At 45.5% G+C, this 16,585-nt stretch overlaps 1 protein-coding gene across 3 annotated transcripts in view; it reads right to left on the minus strand.

Moving 5' to 3' along the window:
- The window catches only part of LOC119167494 (uncharacterized), a 50,252-nt gene that overhangs the window by 20,042 nt on the left and 13,625 nt on the right, over positions 1-16,585 (minus strand). Inside the window, exon 1 of one of the 3 annotated variants that reach the window (XM_037418980.2) lies at positions 4,514-4,754. The exons of the other annotated variants lie outside the window; for them this stretch is intronic. Coding sequence (XP_037274877.2) covers positions 4,514-4,519 — 6 coding nt within the window. The 5' untranslated portion in view covers positions 4,520-4,754. Of the gene's footprint in view, positions 1-4,513; positions 4,755-16,585 lie in introns of those variants that run through there. 3 annotated transcript variants of the gene reach the window in all.

Consider the following 16,585-nt stretch of genomic DNA (forward strand, 5'->3'; position numbering starts at 1 on the left):
CTTAAATGGATTGAATGCTTTCTGACTAATCGCACTCAGTTTGTAACAACTAATGGCTATAACTCACCTCTTTCTAAAGTAACATCCGGCGTACCCCAAGGTTCCGTATTAGGCCCTTTACTTTTTCTTATATATATTAATGATCTCCCAGACAGCATTAACTCCGCTATAAGGTTATTTGCAGATGATTGTGTAATTTACCGCGAAATAAACAATGAATATGATAACCAATTTCTACAGTCAGACCTTGACACTGTCTCAACCTGGTGCAATAAATGGCTTATGACTCTCAACTCTAACAAATCTAAATGCATGTCAATAACCCAGCAATCTATTTCTCCCTCCTGTACCTACAGAATTAACGCCGTTCCCCTCCAGCATGTCTCTTCATATAAGTACCTCGGCGTTTACATTACCAACAATCTATCTTGGCACACGCATGTTACCTACATCTGTAATAACGCTAACCGAACGCTAGGATACTTACGCCGCAACTTTTCTCGCGCTCCGCTGTCCCTCAAAATTCTATTATACCGATCACTAATTCGCCCAAAGCTTGAGTACGCGTCCGCTATATGGGATCCCGTGCAGCAAAATTTAATTAACGCGTTAGAATCTGTTCAGAACCGCTCAGTTCGGTTCATTTGTTCTAATTATTCCCGTACTGCTAGCATATCAGAAATGAAATCTAACCTTGACCTACCCAATTTAACTGTCCGGAGGAAACTGGCGCGACTGCATTTTTTTCATAAGATATTTTTTCACAATCCATCAATGAAGCGAGACCTCATTTCACAACCGTCATACCACTCATCGCGCATTGATCATCAGCATAAGGTTGCCATTCCGTTTTGCCGCACCAAATTCTTTTCAGCAGCCTTCTTACCGAAAACAGCCGCCGATTGGAACCACCTTCCCTCTTCCGTTGTATCAATAACAGACCCTTTGTTATTCAAGACTGCAATTTCTCAGCAATGCTTGTAACTATACGCAGTTTCCATTATCTATCTTTGTCTTGTATGTGCTTGAATTCTTATACATTTTTAGTTGACTTATGTTGCCTTCCTGATTTGCGCATCTGATACTTGTTTCTTTATTTTGTCTTTTTTTCTTGTGTGTTATGTATGTTGTACCCACCCCCTCTGTAATGCCCTACGGGCCCTGAGGGTATTCTAATGAATAAATAAATAAATAAATAAATTCCTTGATAGAGGAATCGGAACTACACTGGTTTCTTCATGGGCTGAGCGGGCTGCATCATCGGCTAATTGATTTCCGGTAATACCGATATGTCCAGGCAGCCATTGATATATAATATCATGCCCTCGTGCTAGAGCTTCATGATGGCAATGTCTTATTTCTTGTACCAGTTGGTCATGACTCCTCCTACGCATGGCAGACTGCAAACTCTGAAGCGCTGCCTTCGAATCACAGAATATGACCCATTTTCCTGGACGTTCTTGAACGAAATATTGTAAAGCAGGCCTTATAGCAGCAAGCTCTGATGCCGTAGATGTAGTCATATGCGACAACTTAAACTTGATTGTCATTTCTGCAGCCGGAATTACAGCGGCACCTGATGAGCTGCTGGATGAGACGGACCCATCAGTGTATATCTGCGTTCGGTCTAAGTACAACTCATGTAATAATAGCAGTGTTGCTTGCTTCAATGCTACTCTGGAGTGACTGCTTTTTTTGATTGATTGAATTTTGTATGAAAGTTATGTGTGTAAAGATAATGGTTGATTGCTGTACAGTGAGGATTAGCAGCAATAATTTTGCCTAGGGAATTCTGATGGCTGATGCGCTTCGACAAGCATGAACAAGGCTGTTTTGTGGTACTTGCCAAAAATACATTGTATAATAATAATAATAATAATAATAATAATAATAATAATAATAATAATAATAATAATAATAATAGTAATAATAGTAATAATAGTAATAATAGTAATAATAGTAATAATAGTAATAATAGTAATAATAATAATAGTAATAGTAATAGTAATAGTAATAGTAATAGTAATAATAATAGTAATAATAATAATAATAATAATAATAATAATAATAATAATAATAATAATAATAATAATAGTAATAATAAACAATCGACGCTTTACGTACCGAAATCGCGATATGATTCTGAGTAACATTGTATTGAAGGGTTTCAGAAGTTCTTAACGTTTGGGATTATTTGACGGGCCACGACATCAATAAGCCAACGGGCCTCGTAGCATTTGGTCTCCATCGAAATGCGGCCGCCGTGGCAGGCGCATCCGATCTCGTGACCTTCGGGTTAGCAGAATGATGGTGCGCATGTCCTCTGGTGCTGATGAATATCACAAAGTTGATTCATCACCAATCGAGTAATAAATTTATTAAAATAATGAATAACTACATAGGTCAGTGAACAAAAAACACTGGACAATCCGTTGCCACTCGTCCACAGAACGTAAAGCAAAGAAAACAGTGTTTCTACGCATTCGCTCAAGTGGTTCAACCTGTTCGGTGGCTCTACTCTGATGCACCACATGTAGGACACCAAAGGAATAGTGCGTGTGCGTGTGTGTGTGTGTCACCTACCGAACCCACCCTGTGTTGGTTTACGCACTGGTGGTATTTAGTTCATCTTTTTGTTTCTTTTTTTTTGTAGCACGGCGATCAAAAGATGCACAATCAGGCCACGATGGCGGCAAAGTCGTTTTAAAGGGAGAGAGGCCATCGACTTCTCAATTCGTATTCATCGATCACACCGTAATGCGTATAAACAACTGACAGGCACCATACAGTTTTCTGCTGGCTCCCTCGTATGCTCGTTTCAATTTTTGCTTTCTTTCGTTCACAGCGTCCTACTATCTCGAGGGTCATGTCGGTTGCCTCCTTTGGTGTTGCCCAAGAAAATTTGGCTTGCGAGATCGTCCCTCCGAGAGAGTTCAAAAGGAGTGATGCATCGACTGTTGCGACGCGACGCCTATTACGGTCATTATGCGTGTGGCGAGGGAGCGGATGTGGAGGCCCGTGCTGTAATTTGGGAGCCTCTAATTGCGATACCCGGCACCTCCTTATAATCACAGGCGATCGTTAACCAAATGCGCAATCGATTTAGACCCTTATCGGACATTGTTTCCCGCTACCTGAGCTTGTCCTACGAAAATTTCGCTTTCGTTGCGTATATTCCCTCCGGTGTAACGTGCGCAGAGAAATTACAGCAGCTGACTCTATAAATACTGATAAAATTGAGAAAAGCTGGAATCGCAAGGGTGTAAGTTCAGTGTACGCACCATTACTCTCCTCGCATGTCAGCCTGTTCCGTCATCATGTGCTTTGATGGGCGTATGGTTGAGCGCACAATTTGCTTGTGATACCATAGCCTGACGAGATCGCTCACACCTCGTCTTGCTCGCGTGGCAGTCCATAGCATGAGTACTTCCTCTCCATTGCTACCGTTCTTTCTTTTCTTTTTCTTTTTGCTGAAATACAAGAACTATGTTCCTCAACGGATCATGTGTGCTCTGGCTCTGCGGATTCTTCGTGTTATTGCCAAAATGACAAAGATAATAACTGTCCTTCAGAATCAGCGTTGCACTGAATGTCCTTCATTTGAAACAAATTTCAAGGATCGCATTTATCAAGTCTTGTTTGAACGATACGGGATTGATTGATTGATTGATTGATTGATTGATTGATTGATTGATTGATTGATTGATTGATATGTGAGGTTTAACGTCCCAAAACCACCATATGATTAGGAGAGACGCCGTAAAGGAGGGCTCCGGAAATTTCGACTACCTGGGGTTCTTTAACGTGCACGCAAATCTGAGCACACGGGCCTACAACATTTCCGTTTCCATCGGAAATGCAGCCGCCGCAGCCGGGATTTGAACCCGCGACCTGCGGGTCAGTAGCCGAGTACCTTAGCCACTAGACCACCGCGGTGGGGCTGAACGATACGGGAGGCATCAATAGCGTCTTCAATATGACCTTTCAATATGGCTGCTGATGTACTAAAAAAATGAACAAAAGGCATTTTTCAAGATACGTTGCGTGGACTGGGAGGTCCTAATGGACAAGAAATAATGCCTCAAAATTTTCGACCAATACGCGCTACGTAGAGCGGTAGGAAGTGGCAAAAATCTGTAGCACCCCTTCCTTGTGATAGAATACCAGTGACTGAACTCCGCGTCTAAAACAATTATTATTCCGTCTAATCTCTAAAATTCTAGGACAGGAATTAAAAGGAAGATAGAGACTTGAAGGAATGAAAAATCGTTGGACAGTGAATGCCACTAAGGATGGTCGGACGTGGTACTCAGACAAGTCCATCTGCAGGGTTGACTCATGTGAAGTGTCCTGTTCAGTGATTTAAAATAATTTACGTTCCGCAGAGCTCAGTGTTCCGAAAATTTTCACAGCCAAACGGCCTCCTCCATTACAATATTGAACTAACCCTTTCCTTAAATTGCGTCTGGTGCAAATAACAGAAGTGCCTATCGCGAAAGGATACTCCACTCACCTGCATCACCACCGATGAGTTCTGTTAGACACCCACACGCACCACTGATCAAATGGCTTGGAACTCGGGCGAATATATTGTCAGCCCTCAAAACGTACGCTGCGCCGTTTAAAAACACATATGTTGCAGCCACCGGTCGCAACCTCGAGAGCCTCCGTGCGTGCGACGATATAAAACACCAGTCGGGGTCGACCGCACTGTCTATTCGCGCATCCGTGACGTATCTGTGACGGTGCCACTTACATCCTGCGTCGTTGCGTGGGGCACGGCCCTTATGGCGTCCGCCACGGTTTTGTGTGGAAGGGAAACGGTGGGAAATTGTCGTATAGATAGCGGTAGCAAGCGCAAGGTCTCACGGAGGCGCCGGGTTCATAGTTCTGCGGACGTCCTCGTGAACATAAATTGTAAAAGCCCTTCGTTCTTTTTACAGCCGGCCATGGCACTGAGTAGACGTAAGACGTCACTTCTAAGAGCTCACGCTTGTTAGCTTACGCGCTTTCCCTCAGGGGTGCAGTTTTTCTGCAGACATTTAGCAACCTCAAGCTCTCTCTCTCTCTCTCTCTCTCTCTCTCTCTCTCTCTCTCTCGATCACAGCAATTCTATCATGTACTGAACTTATCACGTGAACGTACTGCTTAAAAGTGAAAAGGCAATCACTCCACTGCAAATTTTGGTGCAGTGCTTTCTTAATCCACCCCATCAACAACATCTTCGAACGCCTGTAGTATGTCCTTCTGTACTCGATATTCGAACTACGTCGAGCAAATGGGGTTGGTTTATAGTGACAAAACGGTAAGCTGTTCGTCTGCGCGCATGCAAGTTTGAAAAGGAAAATTGTTCGCTGGTGCATACGTATCAACAGAAATTGAATTATATAGTAGGAAGCTGATTTCAGTCATTAGAAACACACATTCGTGACTACCTGCAGTTGTCTATAAAGTGGCGCCCTATCCAAAGTACTGCGGACGCAAATTGGACAGTCTACATACCGAACGTGAATTTCCCAGAAGTTAACGTCTCCAAAGAAAAAAAAAATAAGAATATGACCAATACGGGCCTCTTACGTTCAGGTCAATACGGTATATTCTCTCAGTACCGTGAGCGTCCGCTAACACTCATCCTGTCATTGTATGGCGTCAACGCAACGTTATCCGTCTCTTTCGTCTCTATGTTGTGCGTCGGCACGCGGCGATTCCGCTGTCTTTTATTTTTTACTTTCTTCCCCCACCTCGTGTTTTTGCGATAAGGCGTTACACAATAAAAGGCTGCGCTCTCGAGACCGAGTGCTGATGGTGTCTAAGTCATTGTGTAAGTATCTTTATATATACGATATTACAAACCACTTCATATTTGAGCACGCTTCGCCTGTTCATATCCGTTCATCGCGTGATATATTTTCCTTCCTATCTACTCTTACATGTTTGTTCGTCCCCGAGCGAGTTACGGTGACTGGAGAGCTTTCTTCAAAGGGGCCGCCATTGTAACGTGCTTGGTTGCGCATTCTCGGAGCTCTAGTCCAAGGGCACCGGATAACGGAAACGACCGTACATACCTCAAGATTCTACCTTTGTTTATCACTTTTTGTTTTTTGTTCCCCTCCCCCTTTTTTTTTCTTTATTCTCCCAGATATAACACACGTGATATTCGCTCTGTCAACGTTTGGTGTTAGACGTTGCACGTAATGGTTTAGGACGTCCGTTTTCATAGTTATACTAAGAGAGAAAATCTTTTACTACAGGTTGCCGGGTAGTTCGCACTGCTCGATAACGTCTAACTCCGCTGCAAAGACAAGCGGGCTTGCGCATGTAGCAGACTGGCGTGCTTTTTTGTGTCATTACAAACACGGTTTTGTACCCTAGTAAAAATTACATTTATAGGTTTATTAAGTTTCTTTTGGTTTCTGCATGTTAATTGGTAATTTTTCTTTCTGCATATTGCCCATGACGGCCCCTCCAAGTCACAGCCAACTATCCACTTGTGTTACCCGTAAAACATCTATTCGTCCTGTGCTACTCTTTCACGTCATGACATTGTCCATTTATCTTTTCTGTCTTTCAGGTTTCCACGGAAAAGCGTTACCGCCCAACTGAATCCTTACAGAACGAATGCCCCTGCTGGGCTCACAAAGTTGCACTGGCTTTCTCTATCGCAGTCACGAACAGCGGCGAAATGGTGAACACACACACACAAAATCGTTTATGATCACAGACTGAAATAAAACGCTTTATTGGACGCACAGCCAAAAGAGTGCGCGAGGAAACATCCTTGCTGTTTTATGCGCTCGCTAAAGTGTTTCGTAATTCAAACGCCGTGTCGCCGACCAACTTGGCTTGAGGAGAGCTAGCCGTTTCCGTCCACAGCTTACAGGAGGGATGAAAGAGAGCCGTCAGTAGCACGGGTGCACGTGAGCCGCCATTACTGGGCGTTTATGGTTGTCGAGCCGAAGTGTTGTGTGCTGGGGAGACGCACGTTTGATGGCGCTTCCCTGTAAGAATGCGTGCAGTTTTTATTTTCTTCATTCTAACGTTTTTGAAACGAGCAAGTCGTGAAGGATCGCGGCTATCAGGTGCCTTGGAAGTTTTGTTATCTCGGAGCCCTCGCAGCGCCTGAATCGGAATTCAGATCTTTAAAAAAAAATTGTGGCGCAAATTTGGTTGTTTTATTTTCTTTTTTTTTTTGTATCCATCAAAGTACACTGTGACCTGAGACAATGGAACAAAGTCAAGAATGAATAAACGAAGAGGTCAAGTCATTTATAACGTAGTTAAGCAGTTTTCAATGATCAAAACCGCAGCGTAGGCCAATATGGATACGCAGAACTTGCGGTCCGGTCATCTACATCCTCGGATCATTTGTGCATTTGTACTGAAACAAAGTCTTTAAAGAACTGTCTTGTGAGGCTTCGTGGTGGTATAGTTACACCGACTTGACAGCTACATGACAGCTAGCGTGACCGGACGGTTAAGCGTGGCTAAGCAATGCGTGACGTGTCGTTGAGGTGTGCTGGGCTTTAGCAACGTGTAATGATCAGAATGCGTAGAAACCAACAGTTCTCTTTAAATGTTTTGTCGCTCTATGGAATGTATACAGCGTGACATAGCAGTGAGCCCCATAGGCTAATTCAGGCGCTCGTTACACTTTAAATGTATACGCTTTGGCAGGGACCTGTCCGGCTGGGTAAAAAAATTTAGAGGTTGAATATTGGCTACAATCATTTTCGCCTCTAAAACTTCGTGCGTTGCAAGAAGCCTAGAATCCTAGAAGCCTTTGGGAGCTGCACCGCGGTGTGCAGTTCCTTTGAGTCAATGGCAGGACCACATAGATTGTTTGTAAAAGCGAATCGGTCAAGAAAATTGCCGACGTCCTCATCCCTGCAAAGCCGGTTGCATCAGCACGAGATGTTGTCGCTAATTACATAATGTCCGGTACAAGGACAGTGCTGCGGCGGCCTGGGGGAAACACGGGGGCCACATTTTTGTCCGCCCAACAAATCTCGACACCCTTTGGCCCCCGGCTATCCTGGACCATTTGAAGACACCTCCCCCATTTCCCCGGTCACTCTTATTCCCACTTTTATTCGCACTTTGCTGAGCGCATTATTTAGCTGAAGGAAGAATCGCACGCCTGGAAGCTGAGTACATAACCTCAAGTGCTCCTCTCGTTGATGCTGCTGGTGGTTTAACGAGCGTTCACTTTCGGGCTTGGAGTCACCTTTTCGCCAACATGCGAAACGCCTTTGTTTTTACAGCGAAGTCTTAATAGTCTCTCTTGTGTAGTCGTCGTCATCGCCGTTGTCGTAGTAGTTCTACTATTAGTAATGGTAGTCAATGGACTAGAAAGGGAGCGGATTACTAAATAAATAGAAACGATGAAGACGATGATGACTATATGTTGCGAGAGCCATCATTATCATTATCGCTTCACTGTCGGAGGACATTCATGGTGGGAAATCTTCTTCCTTTCTTTTTTTCCTGTTTGGCTTCTAGTAACAAAACGATAGAGACACTGCATCAGTGAGTGAGGGTATAAAAGAGAGGGAGGGAAGAAAATGAGAGATGGCGAGTTCCTCTTCCTGTCGCTTTACTTTCCGGGACTGGGCGTGCTTGCGGAGTCTGATGAATGGGCCTACCTGTGTGAACGAACTCATTCGAAGATCGTGCACCCCTGCCGAACACCGCCTCACCCACAGCGATCCCACCTCTCTCTCTCACTAGCGAGCCTGCAAGCTTCGCACAGCACTCCTGCCGGCCGCGTCACTCTGAAAAGGCGGCTTCCCCGCTTAAGCGACCGTCGTAAATTGCCGGTGTTGTGCTTCGCCTTCCGTCGCCGTGCGCTCAACTAGCTTTTGTAAACGCGGATATTTTTTTTTTTTTTTTACAGCCCACCGGCACTCTGCCATGAGTTCTAAAACGGGCTCTCGCTGATCCAGCCCCGAAACGCATCGTATGGGATCCTGGCCATCTCTGCCAGTCTGTCTGTGTTCCTCCATGCGTCCGTCCATGCGTCCATCTAGAGAACACTCTGAGTACTGCCATCTCGCGCGTCGTATACCCTGTGGTACATACCATATTACATGCATACCCTCTGGTACATACCCTCTGGTACATACCATACGAGGTAATGAGGCCACTGACGCGGCCGCCTGAGCGCTTACCCACCGGGCTCCTCACCTTGGCTCTTATGACTCGGAGGCCAATACACCGCTGCTGCGGTTCGAAGAAATTCTGACCTATTATCGCGACACTCACCGCCTTTACCCGGCTCCTGCCAAGGGGCTGAGTAAGGCGGAAGAGCGAACTCTAAGGCGCCTGCAGACAGGCACTCTACTCTGTCCTGCAATCCTAAAACATTTCGATGCGAACACAGATGGGCGGTGCCCACACTGTGGGGAGACGTGTGATATCTTCCACATGGTATGGGCATGTCCGAAAAATCCCCACCTACCCCCTTCCCCTACTCCTTCCCGGGAGGCATGGGAGACTGCCCTCCTCAACTGCTCATCACTAGAGTCTCAACGGGCTCTGGTGAGACGGGCGCGAGTAGGGGCCTCGTCATGCGGTGTCCCGGACTAAGGACGCCGACCATGTAGCAGGGTCATGCTTTGGCCCCGTACCACTCTCTTTTATAATAAATGTTTTTCATCATCATCTGCCATGAGCTATATGTCCAGCTCTTCTCTTGTTTTTTATTGCGCTTCCGTGTAACACATTGCATCGCGTGATCTCTTATTCGGCACGTGCAGCTTCTTTTTTTATTGTTTATCAATACCTTCCAAGCATTTTTAGCCACGCCGCTGTGCGGTGGTTATGAATTTGTGCAGGACTGCGCAAGTTTAGAGGCGCTGGCACGAGTGGTAAACAGCCTTATCTTTGCAGAAATCAAGGTTGACTTCTAAAAAGACTAACAGAGCAGCTTGTTTTGTTGACCTTTCTTACAACACGGTATGCCCCAGTGCTGTCTCAACACGTTGTTCATATTGGGTTTACTAGGTCACATGACGAGACAAAGCCAGACGGCCTCCCTTCTGGGCCTGAGCTTGTTAGAGTACTATAGAGTTACTAGCTTTCTATCTCGCCTTCCCAGTAGGTAGTAACTATATCTAGTAACGCTCGCGGTTGTAAAGTTACTAACACGGCATTTACTACCTCCATTGACTACATATAGAGTAAATGTTGTGACAAGTGCTTTCTACGTCAAAGAAGTTTGCAACTTCTTTTTTTTTAAGAGAGTGGGTGTCTAAGTCACGATGGATTTGGCATGTGGCAGAACGGCACATGTATCGACACCGGACACTTGTGTAACCTAATATGGGGCGTATCAGCCATTAGTTTGTAAACTTATGTCTGTTCAAAAACATCTGTTCCCGTCCACATAATCACACTCTGAGCGATAAGTTTATTCAATGATTGAACTTACACGTGGCGTACAATAAACGTAACCTCAATCGCTCGCGATGCACCAATGTTGAAAAAAAAATCCACGAAATGCTGCTCACGGTTAACGACCGAGCACTGCTAAAGACCATTCCCCACAATCGCATGCGAAGTGAAGTTTTTGACAGCTTATTGCCTGATAAGAAAAAGAAAGTGAGAAAGTGTCCCTCGCACGCGTCCTTGGTATTCTACGACACGCCTTGCAGTTATATAAGACGCTTTCATATTTTCCGGCGTCGTCTGCTAAAACCTTTTCCGCTGATCCAGTCGATGCGGATGTGCGCATACCACGACCGTTTTACGCAGTCTCGTTGCGTGTACAAGACCACGCCGCGTCTGATTGGCCGATTATACAGCGGGCTGAGCTTCTAAAAGCTCCGTGCGCGGCTCTACCGGGGGATCAAGACTTTATATGGTCGCCAGGCACGCAAAATACTTCTCTTTGCCACACGCTATCCACCACCAAGAAAATGCAACAAAGAGGTTGCTCCTGTGGTTCGAAAGCGTTCTTTACGCGCACGAACGATGCTTCTTGTTTAGGCCACGCCCTCACTGCGCTGTCTTCAGTCTCTGCGTGTGCTGCGCATGCGCACTGAAATTCACTTCCTGCACGAGTCTTGCGAAGTAGCGTATAACACTGCGTGCGCTGCGATAAAGCAATGCACGGCAGCCTTAAGCAACGTATACTAACGCTATTCAGAGGTCATTAACGTGCACGTGGGTGGTGCGGTTAATGATGACGGTGCTTATAAATTATTCTTTCTCTCTTCCTTACTTACAGGGCACACTCGTCAGAGAGGGCGGTATACGATAATTCCCGTGGCATTCGTGATAAGTGCACCACAGCTCCAGGGAAAGGTTAAGGGGCTCCGAGATCCGGGCTGCAGGCTTTTGATAAAAGCCGGGGCGGTGCTCTGAAATTCGTCGTCAACCATTTCGGTCCCGCCTCGATCAATGGCTGTGGTTCGCGTAATGAATAATTTCACGCCGGTCTTGTTCCGATGTTCGGAATGTAAGTGGCTTCTCTCTCTCTCTCTCTCTCTCTCTCTCTCTGTGTGTGTGTGTGATTGCTTTGTTACTTTCAGCTTCTTTTTCTGGTTCAGGTGGGAACGACTTTAAAGCTAAGCAGTTTTTTGATCTAGTTATTTTAGGCCCTCTTGAAAGAACGTCGTTTATCTGTCTCGCTCTTACACTTTTGCTTTGGCCTGAGGGAGGACGTAAAGAACGCCAGGGGGTGTCCACTACAGCGTCTCTCATAACTATACGGTGGTTTTGGGACGTTAAACCCCACATATCAATTGTTTTGGTCTGAATACGACCGTATTGTTTACGACGCTGTGGTAATTCGGCCGACCCTTGAACAGGCATGCGCACGCCTAATTCTGCATGCGTCTTCGTTATGTGCGATAGTTCTAAACTCCGTATACGAAATGATGATAGTTATAGCGCGAGAACAGAACGACGACAAAGGAACAAGGACTTTGTCGTCGTTCTGTTCACGCCCTATAACTATCATCATGTCATACCAATTAGCCCAAACCAACACGCTTCGTAGGAAAGTCACTGATCTTCACTTCGTTTATAATTTTTGTTTCTTCCTTTGTTTTCGTAAAATTGTGCCGACGCATGCTTTGAGATCGTTGTTAGTTTTTGAAGCAACTTCAGATTGCTTTTCTTTTCCTTCTTCCTAGACTGCTTAGTATCATGCCTGTCAACGATCGTACTGAAATACAGGCGCAATGTATGCAAATATTCACAAATATGATAATAATGGAAAACCAAAGGGTTCTGGGCTAAAGGAACAAGCACGCACCTTACTGGGGCCCTGACCCTGAAATATGTATAACGCAGGGCATCAGATATTGCAAGTGTGTTTCTATAGTGGCACATAATTTTTCCACGACTTCTCCCTCTATTCTCAGAATCCCGACAACAACTTCTCCGCGCAGATACGTGGGACTACTGCGAGCGGCGTTCTTTGACTTTTTTTTTATTCGATAGTACAAACCTTAAACATGACGCGTGGCGGAACCAATCATTCAGTCTTACTCGCCTGATCCTTGCCTTTGAACAAGTTTTGCTCATGGCGCAAGTTCGCATGTATAGCAGCGGGGAGATTCTGTTTTACAGGCTCGCACGATGCGTCCCATGCTATGCGCGCACATGCACCTCTCGCTGCCCCCCCCCTTTTTTTTTTTTTTGATGCCGGTGCAACACAGAGTTCACCGCAAGTAAAGCCGTGCCTATGACACCTAGCAGATGAGCAATAACTGCGACATCACGCTGCGTGAGTTATGGAGTGGCGAGACAGCGGTCGCCCACAGGTCGTTTCAGAGGACGCGGGTGTTCAAAGGGTGCGCACTCTGAGAAGCCACGGCCCCCCCGGAAAAGTGCAACAACACCCTCGGACGTATGTGCAGGTGCGCTGACCTATTCCGGTCCTTGTTTATGTTCATGTACGTTACGAAAGAAGGTAGTGATCGTGTTTTTTTTTCTTTCTTTTTTTTGATGCGATAGCGTTGAAGAGTTCGTTTCGCAGAAATTCCGGCGTCGGTGTCGTTGGCTGTGAGCGAAAAATATTCATCTTTGCGTGACCAAAAAATTGAAAAAGATGCAAATAAACTAAACAATGCAAAAAACTCCCAAGCATTTCCCCGAGGGTGAACATGGTTAAGTGCGAATGCACGGGGTGATGCTATGAGAGGTATTTATCAATTCGTACTATTATATTTATTAATCACACTATGGTGCCTTTACGGTGTAATGGTTCCTGGGAATCGCAATTTGATCACACGAGGGAGTTTACGTTAACTCACTGGCGAATGCCAACGGATTTTAACTTTACTCCCCCTCACGACCCGCTCTCGACGGGAGACTGAGAGAGAAGGCGGGCGCGCGAGAGAGAGGGGTGCGCGCGCAGCTGCAGCGAGTGAGGAGAGCGGAGGAGCGAGCGAAGGGAGAGGGGGTATAAGGCGCGTTACTGACACCGATATCAGCGTCACGTCCGTGGCTTATTCGGTAGAGCGTCGCGCTGCGGCCCGCCAAGTCCTCTTTCTTTTAAAGATAGAGAGAAGACTGCGCACGCCGCCGACGGTGGTGGATGGTTTGGGGTCGCTTATAAAGTGTATTCACACTTAAAAATTCAGGATTTTAGTGGTTATCAAACCCGGGTCGTTTGCGTCTCAAGCTGCTGTTCTACCACACAGCCACGCCTGTGTCTGAATGTGAATACAGTGAAAACAACTTCCTGTGCTTGTAAATGCAGTCAAAGCAACTTTCATGCTTTGAAAACACACGTGTCCTGTATACGTATTTCCTAATACAACATGTAATATTGCCATCATAATGCGTGGTGCAAACGTACATAATGTCTTCATAGTTTAAAGTGCCCCGCCGCGGTGGTCTAGTGGTTAAGGTGCTCGGCTGCTGACCCGCAGGTCGCGGGATCGAATCCCGGCTGCGGCGGCTGCATTTTCGATGGAGGCGGAAATGTTGTAGGCCCGTGTGCTCAGATTCGGATGCACGTTAAAGAAGCCCAGGTGGTCGAAAGTTCCGGAGCCCTCCACCTGTCATAATCATGTGGTGGTTTTGGGACGTTAAACTTCACATATCACCATCATTAAAGTTTCAAGCCCGTCACTTACTACGAAATGCACACGAGCTACTGCATCGTTAAGACCACGTATAGTGGGTGCATAGCAATGGAAGATTTTGTACACCAAGTGTTTGAAGTATGCACTAGGAAGAGAATACCACTATCGCGTTCAACTCTTAAAGGCGAAGCCTAAAGGTCTCCCAACTTCGAAAAAAAGAATATTCGTCAAGAAACTGCTTTAAAGTACGAGTGGCACCACTTCCCTCCATTTCTGCGTAAAATCGAAGATTGTTTTGGTGTTCAGAGAGAGTCGAAACAATATGTATGCGATTCTGCTGAGTACCTAATATTCGCACTCCTAAGGCAGTTTTATACATTACACATAACTAATTAAAAAATTCTGCCGCCTAGTTCTTGGCCGATCCGCCTTTGTTGGCAAGTGCCAGCAATATAGTAGAATCATCATCATCATCATCATCATCTGCCCTAGGCGAATTCGTAAGGAACTGTGTGAGGCTGTTGTTCGCTGAGCGCGCGCATGCTTACGGTATGTGGGAGGGAGAGAGAGAGACAGGTTGCGCAACTTAAACGGCAGTCGGCTCTTCTTCGCGTGTCTTGAATGTAAAAGACACACACCGTAATATAGCTCCATCCACCCACGCCCATTTTCGAGCGGCTTCTCTTTGATCCCCGTGCGACCCCTATGGAGGGTGTGAAAACCTCGTCGGCGGCTTCCACGAAAGCGCGATTTAGACGTCGGATGGCGGGAAGGCTTAAGCCACGCCTCGTATAGATCACGGACGGACAGGTCGTTAGCGCCGCGCACTTATATCACGAGGAGGGGGCGGACTGTATGTGTGTGTTCTTATAATCCGAAAGATTGAGCCGAGGTGGTGCAGATAGACCATTTTTTCGGGGAATGAAGCAACTTCAAGTGAGTTCGCCGTAGCGTGCAAAAGGTGTCTCGTGGTAAATCCATCTGACTTCCAATCGTTCTTTTGCCTTTGCGTGGAATTCGTTCAGCGGGGACCTTTTTGTCCCAGTGTAGCGTAAGCCATTGATACGAAAACACGTTGTCACGATGAAATCCGACAATCTCGACAAACCGTATAAAGCCCTGTGAATCCGCGCTTTTTTTATGAATCGCCGTGCAGATTGGACGTATTGTCTTTTGTAGAAATCGTGGTGAGTACAGGTGGTGATGCCGCTTCTGTGACTGTCATGTACTTATAGCTGCTGCGTCATGACTTTTATTGAGACACGATAAAGCACGAAAATTTGAAGACAAATGGTAAATGTTCCACATCAGTGATTGTGTTGCAGCGTGGTCATTTGGTCCCAACATTTAATTGCTTATAAAGTCATCGTTCTCAGCCAGGTTCTGCACTATCTCCCGTTCAATTTACATCTCCTCGTCATCATTCGCGACATTCTACCTACGTACAGGGCATGCCAATAATCATGCGGTGTGATTTAGAAAAAGATGAATGGCGTTACGTGAAGCAAATTGGGTGCATGTTGTTCCCAGTGAACTGAAGTAGCCGCTACTATTTTTTTTTCGTTAAAGAATAATAAATAATTAGTCTAATTATATTTGTAACACACAAAGTAATTGCATAATTATCGAAATGTAAATGAGGCAGATGTGCACATGTTGAAGTGAACCCTGTCTGTGCTACTTCCAACAACGTATTAAGTGTGTGCTCGTTTTTTTTTTTTTGTCTGCGAATAAAGAATGCTCGCGAAATATAAAAATTAACACGTGACTGCGCTCATAAACGCAAAAGAAAGCGGCACCCTCAAATAATCTTACTGGAAGCAACCGATTTGCCTCTTTTTCGTTGCCAGAGGCGGTGGTTTGCACATTGGCAAGGTTGCAGGTCGGCTGCCAACATGTGTCGCAGTTTTGCAGGGATTCCTTCCGCTTGACTGTACGTCGCTATCACCACTCCTATCTCACGGTCAACTGTCCTCCTTGATAACGCGACCGGATCGCTGTTCTCATTAGACGGATAGCAGCCTGACTGTGTAAGATCACGGCTGTGCATTTATTCAAACGGAGAGTGGCAGATTGCGCGATTCGCATTTTTTCTTTGCACATTTCCTTCATTGCTGCTGGCTTCGTCAAAGCTTATTGAGGGCGCTTCTTTATTATGCGCGCAGGGCTCTAGTCACGTATATCGCGGGATTTGTTTACTAACAGAAAAACTGAGTACGCGATTAGTACGTTGTTGAAAGTAGCACAGACAAATGTTGTTCTGACATGCGCGCATCTGCCTCATTGGCATTTTTATAATTAGGCGTGTTCTTCTTAGTTACAATATTGATTGCTATGACTAATTATTTTTGTCATTAACTAAAATTACTAGCGGCTACTACAGCATGCTGGAAACAATATGCACTAACTTTGCTTCTCGTAATGACATTCCTCTTCTTTTTTTTAAATCATGCTGCGATAATTGGGATACCCTATAATTTCGTATACCAATACGTCGAGTCTGCAATACTGGCCGTCTTTTTCGCAAACAAATATAAAACATGCAT

This window comes from Rhipicephalus microplus, chromosome 6 (assembly GCF_043290135.1).
Source record: "Rhipicephalus microplus isolate Deutch F79 chromosome 6, USDA_Rmic, whole genome shotgun sequence".
Taxonomy (NCBI): Eukaryota; Metazoa; Arthropoda; class Arachnida; order Ixodida; family Ixodidae; genus Rhipicephalus; species Rhipicephalus microplus.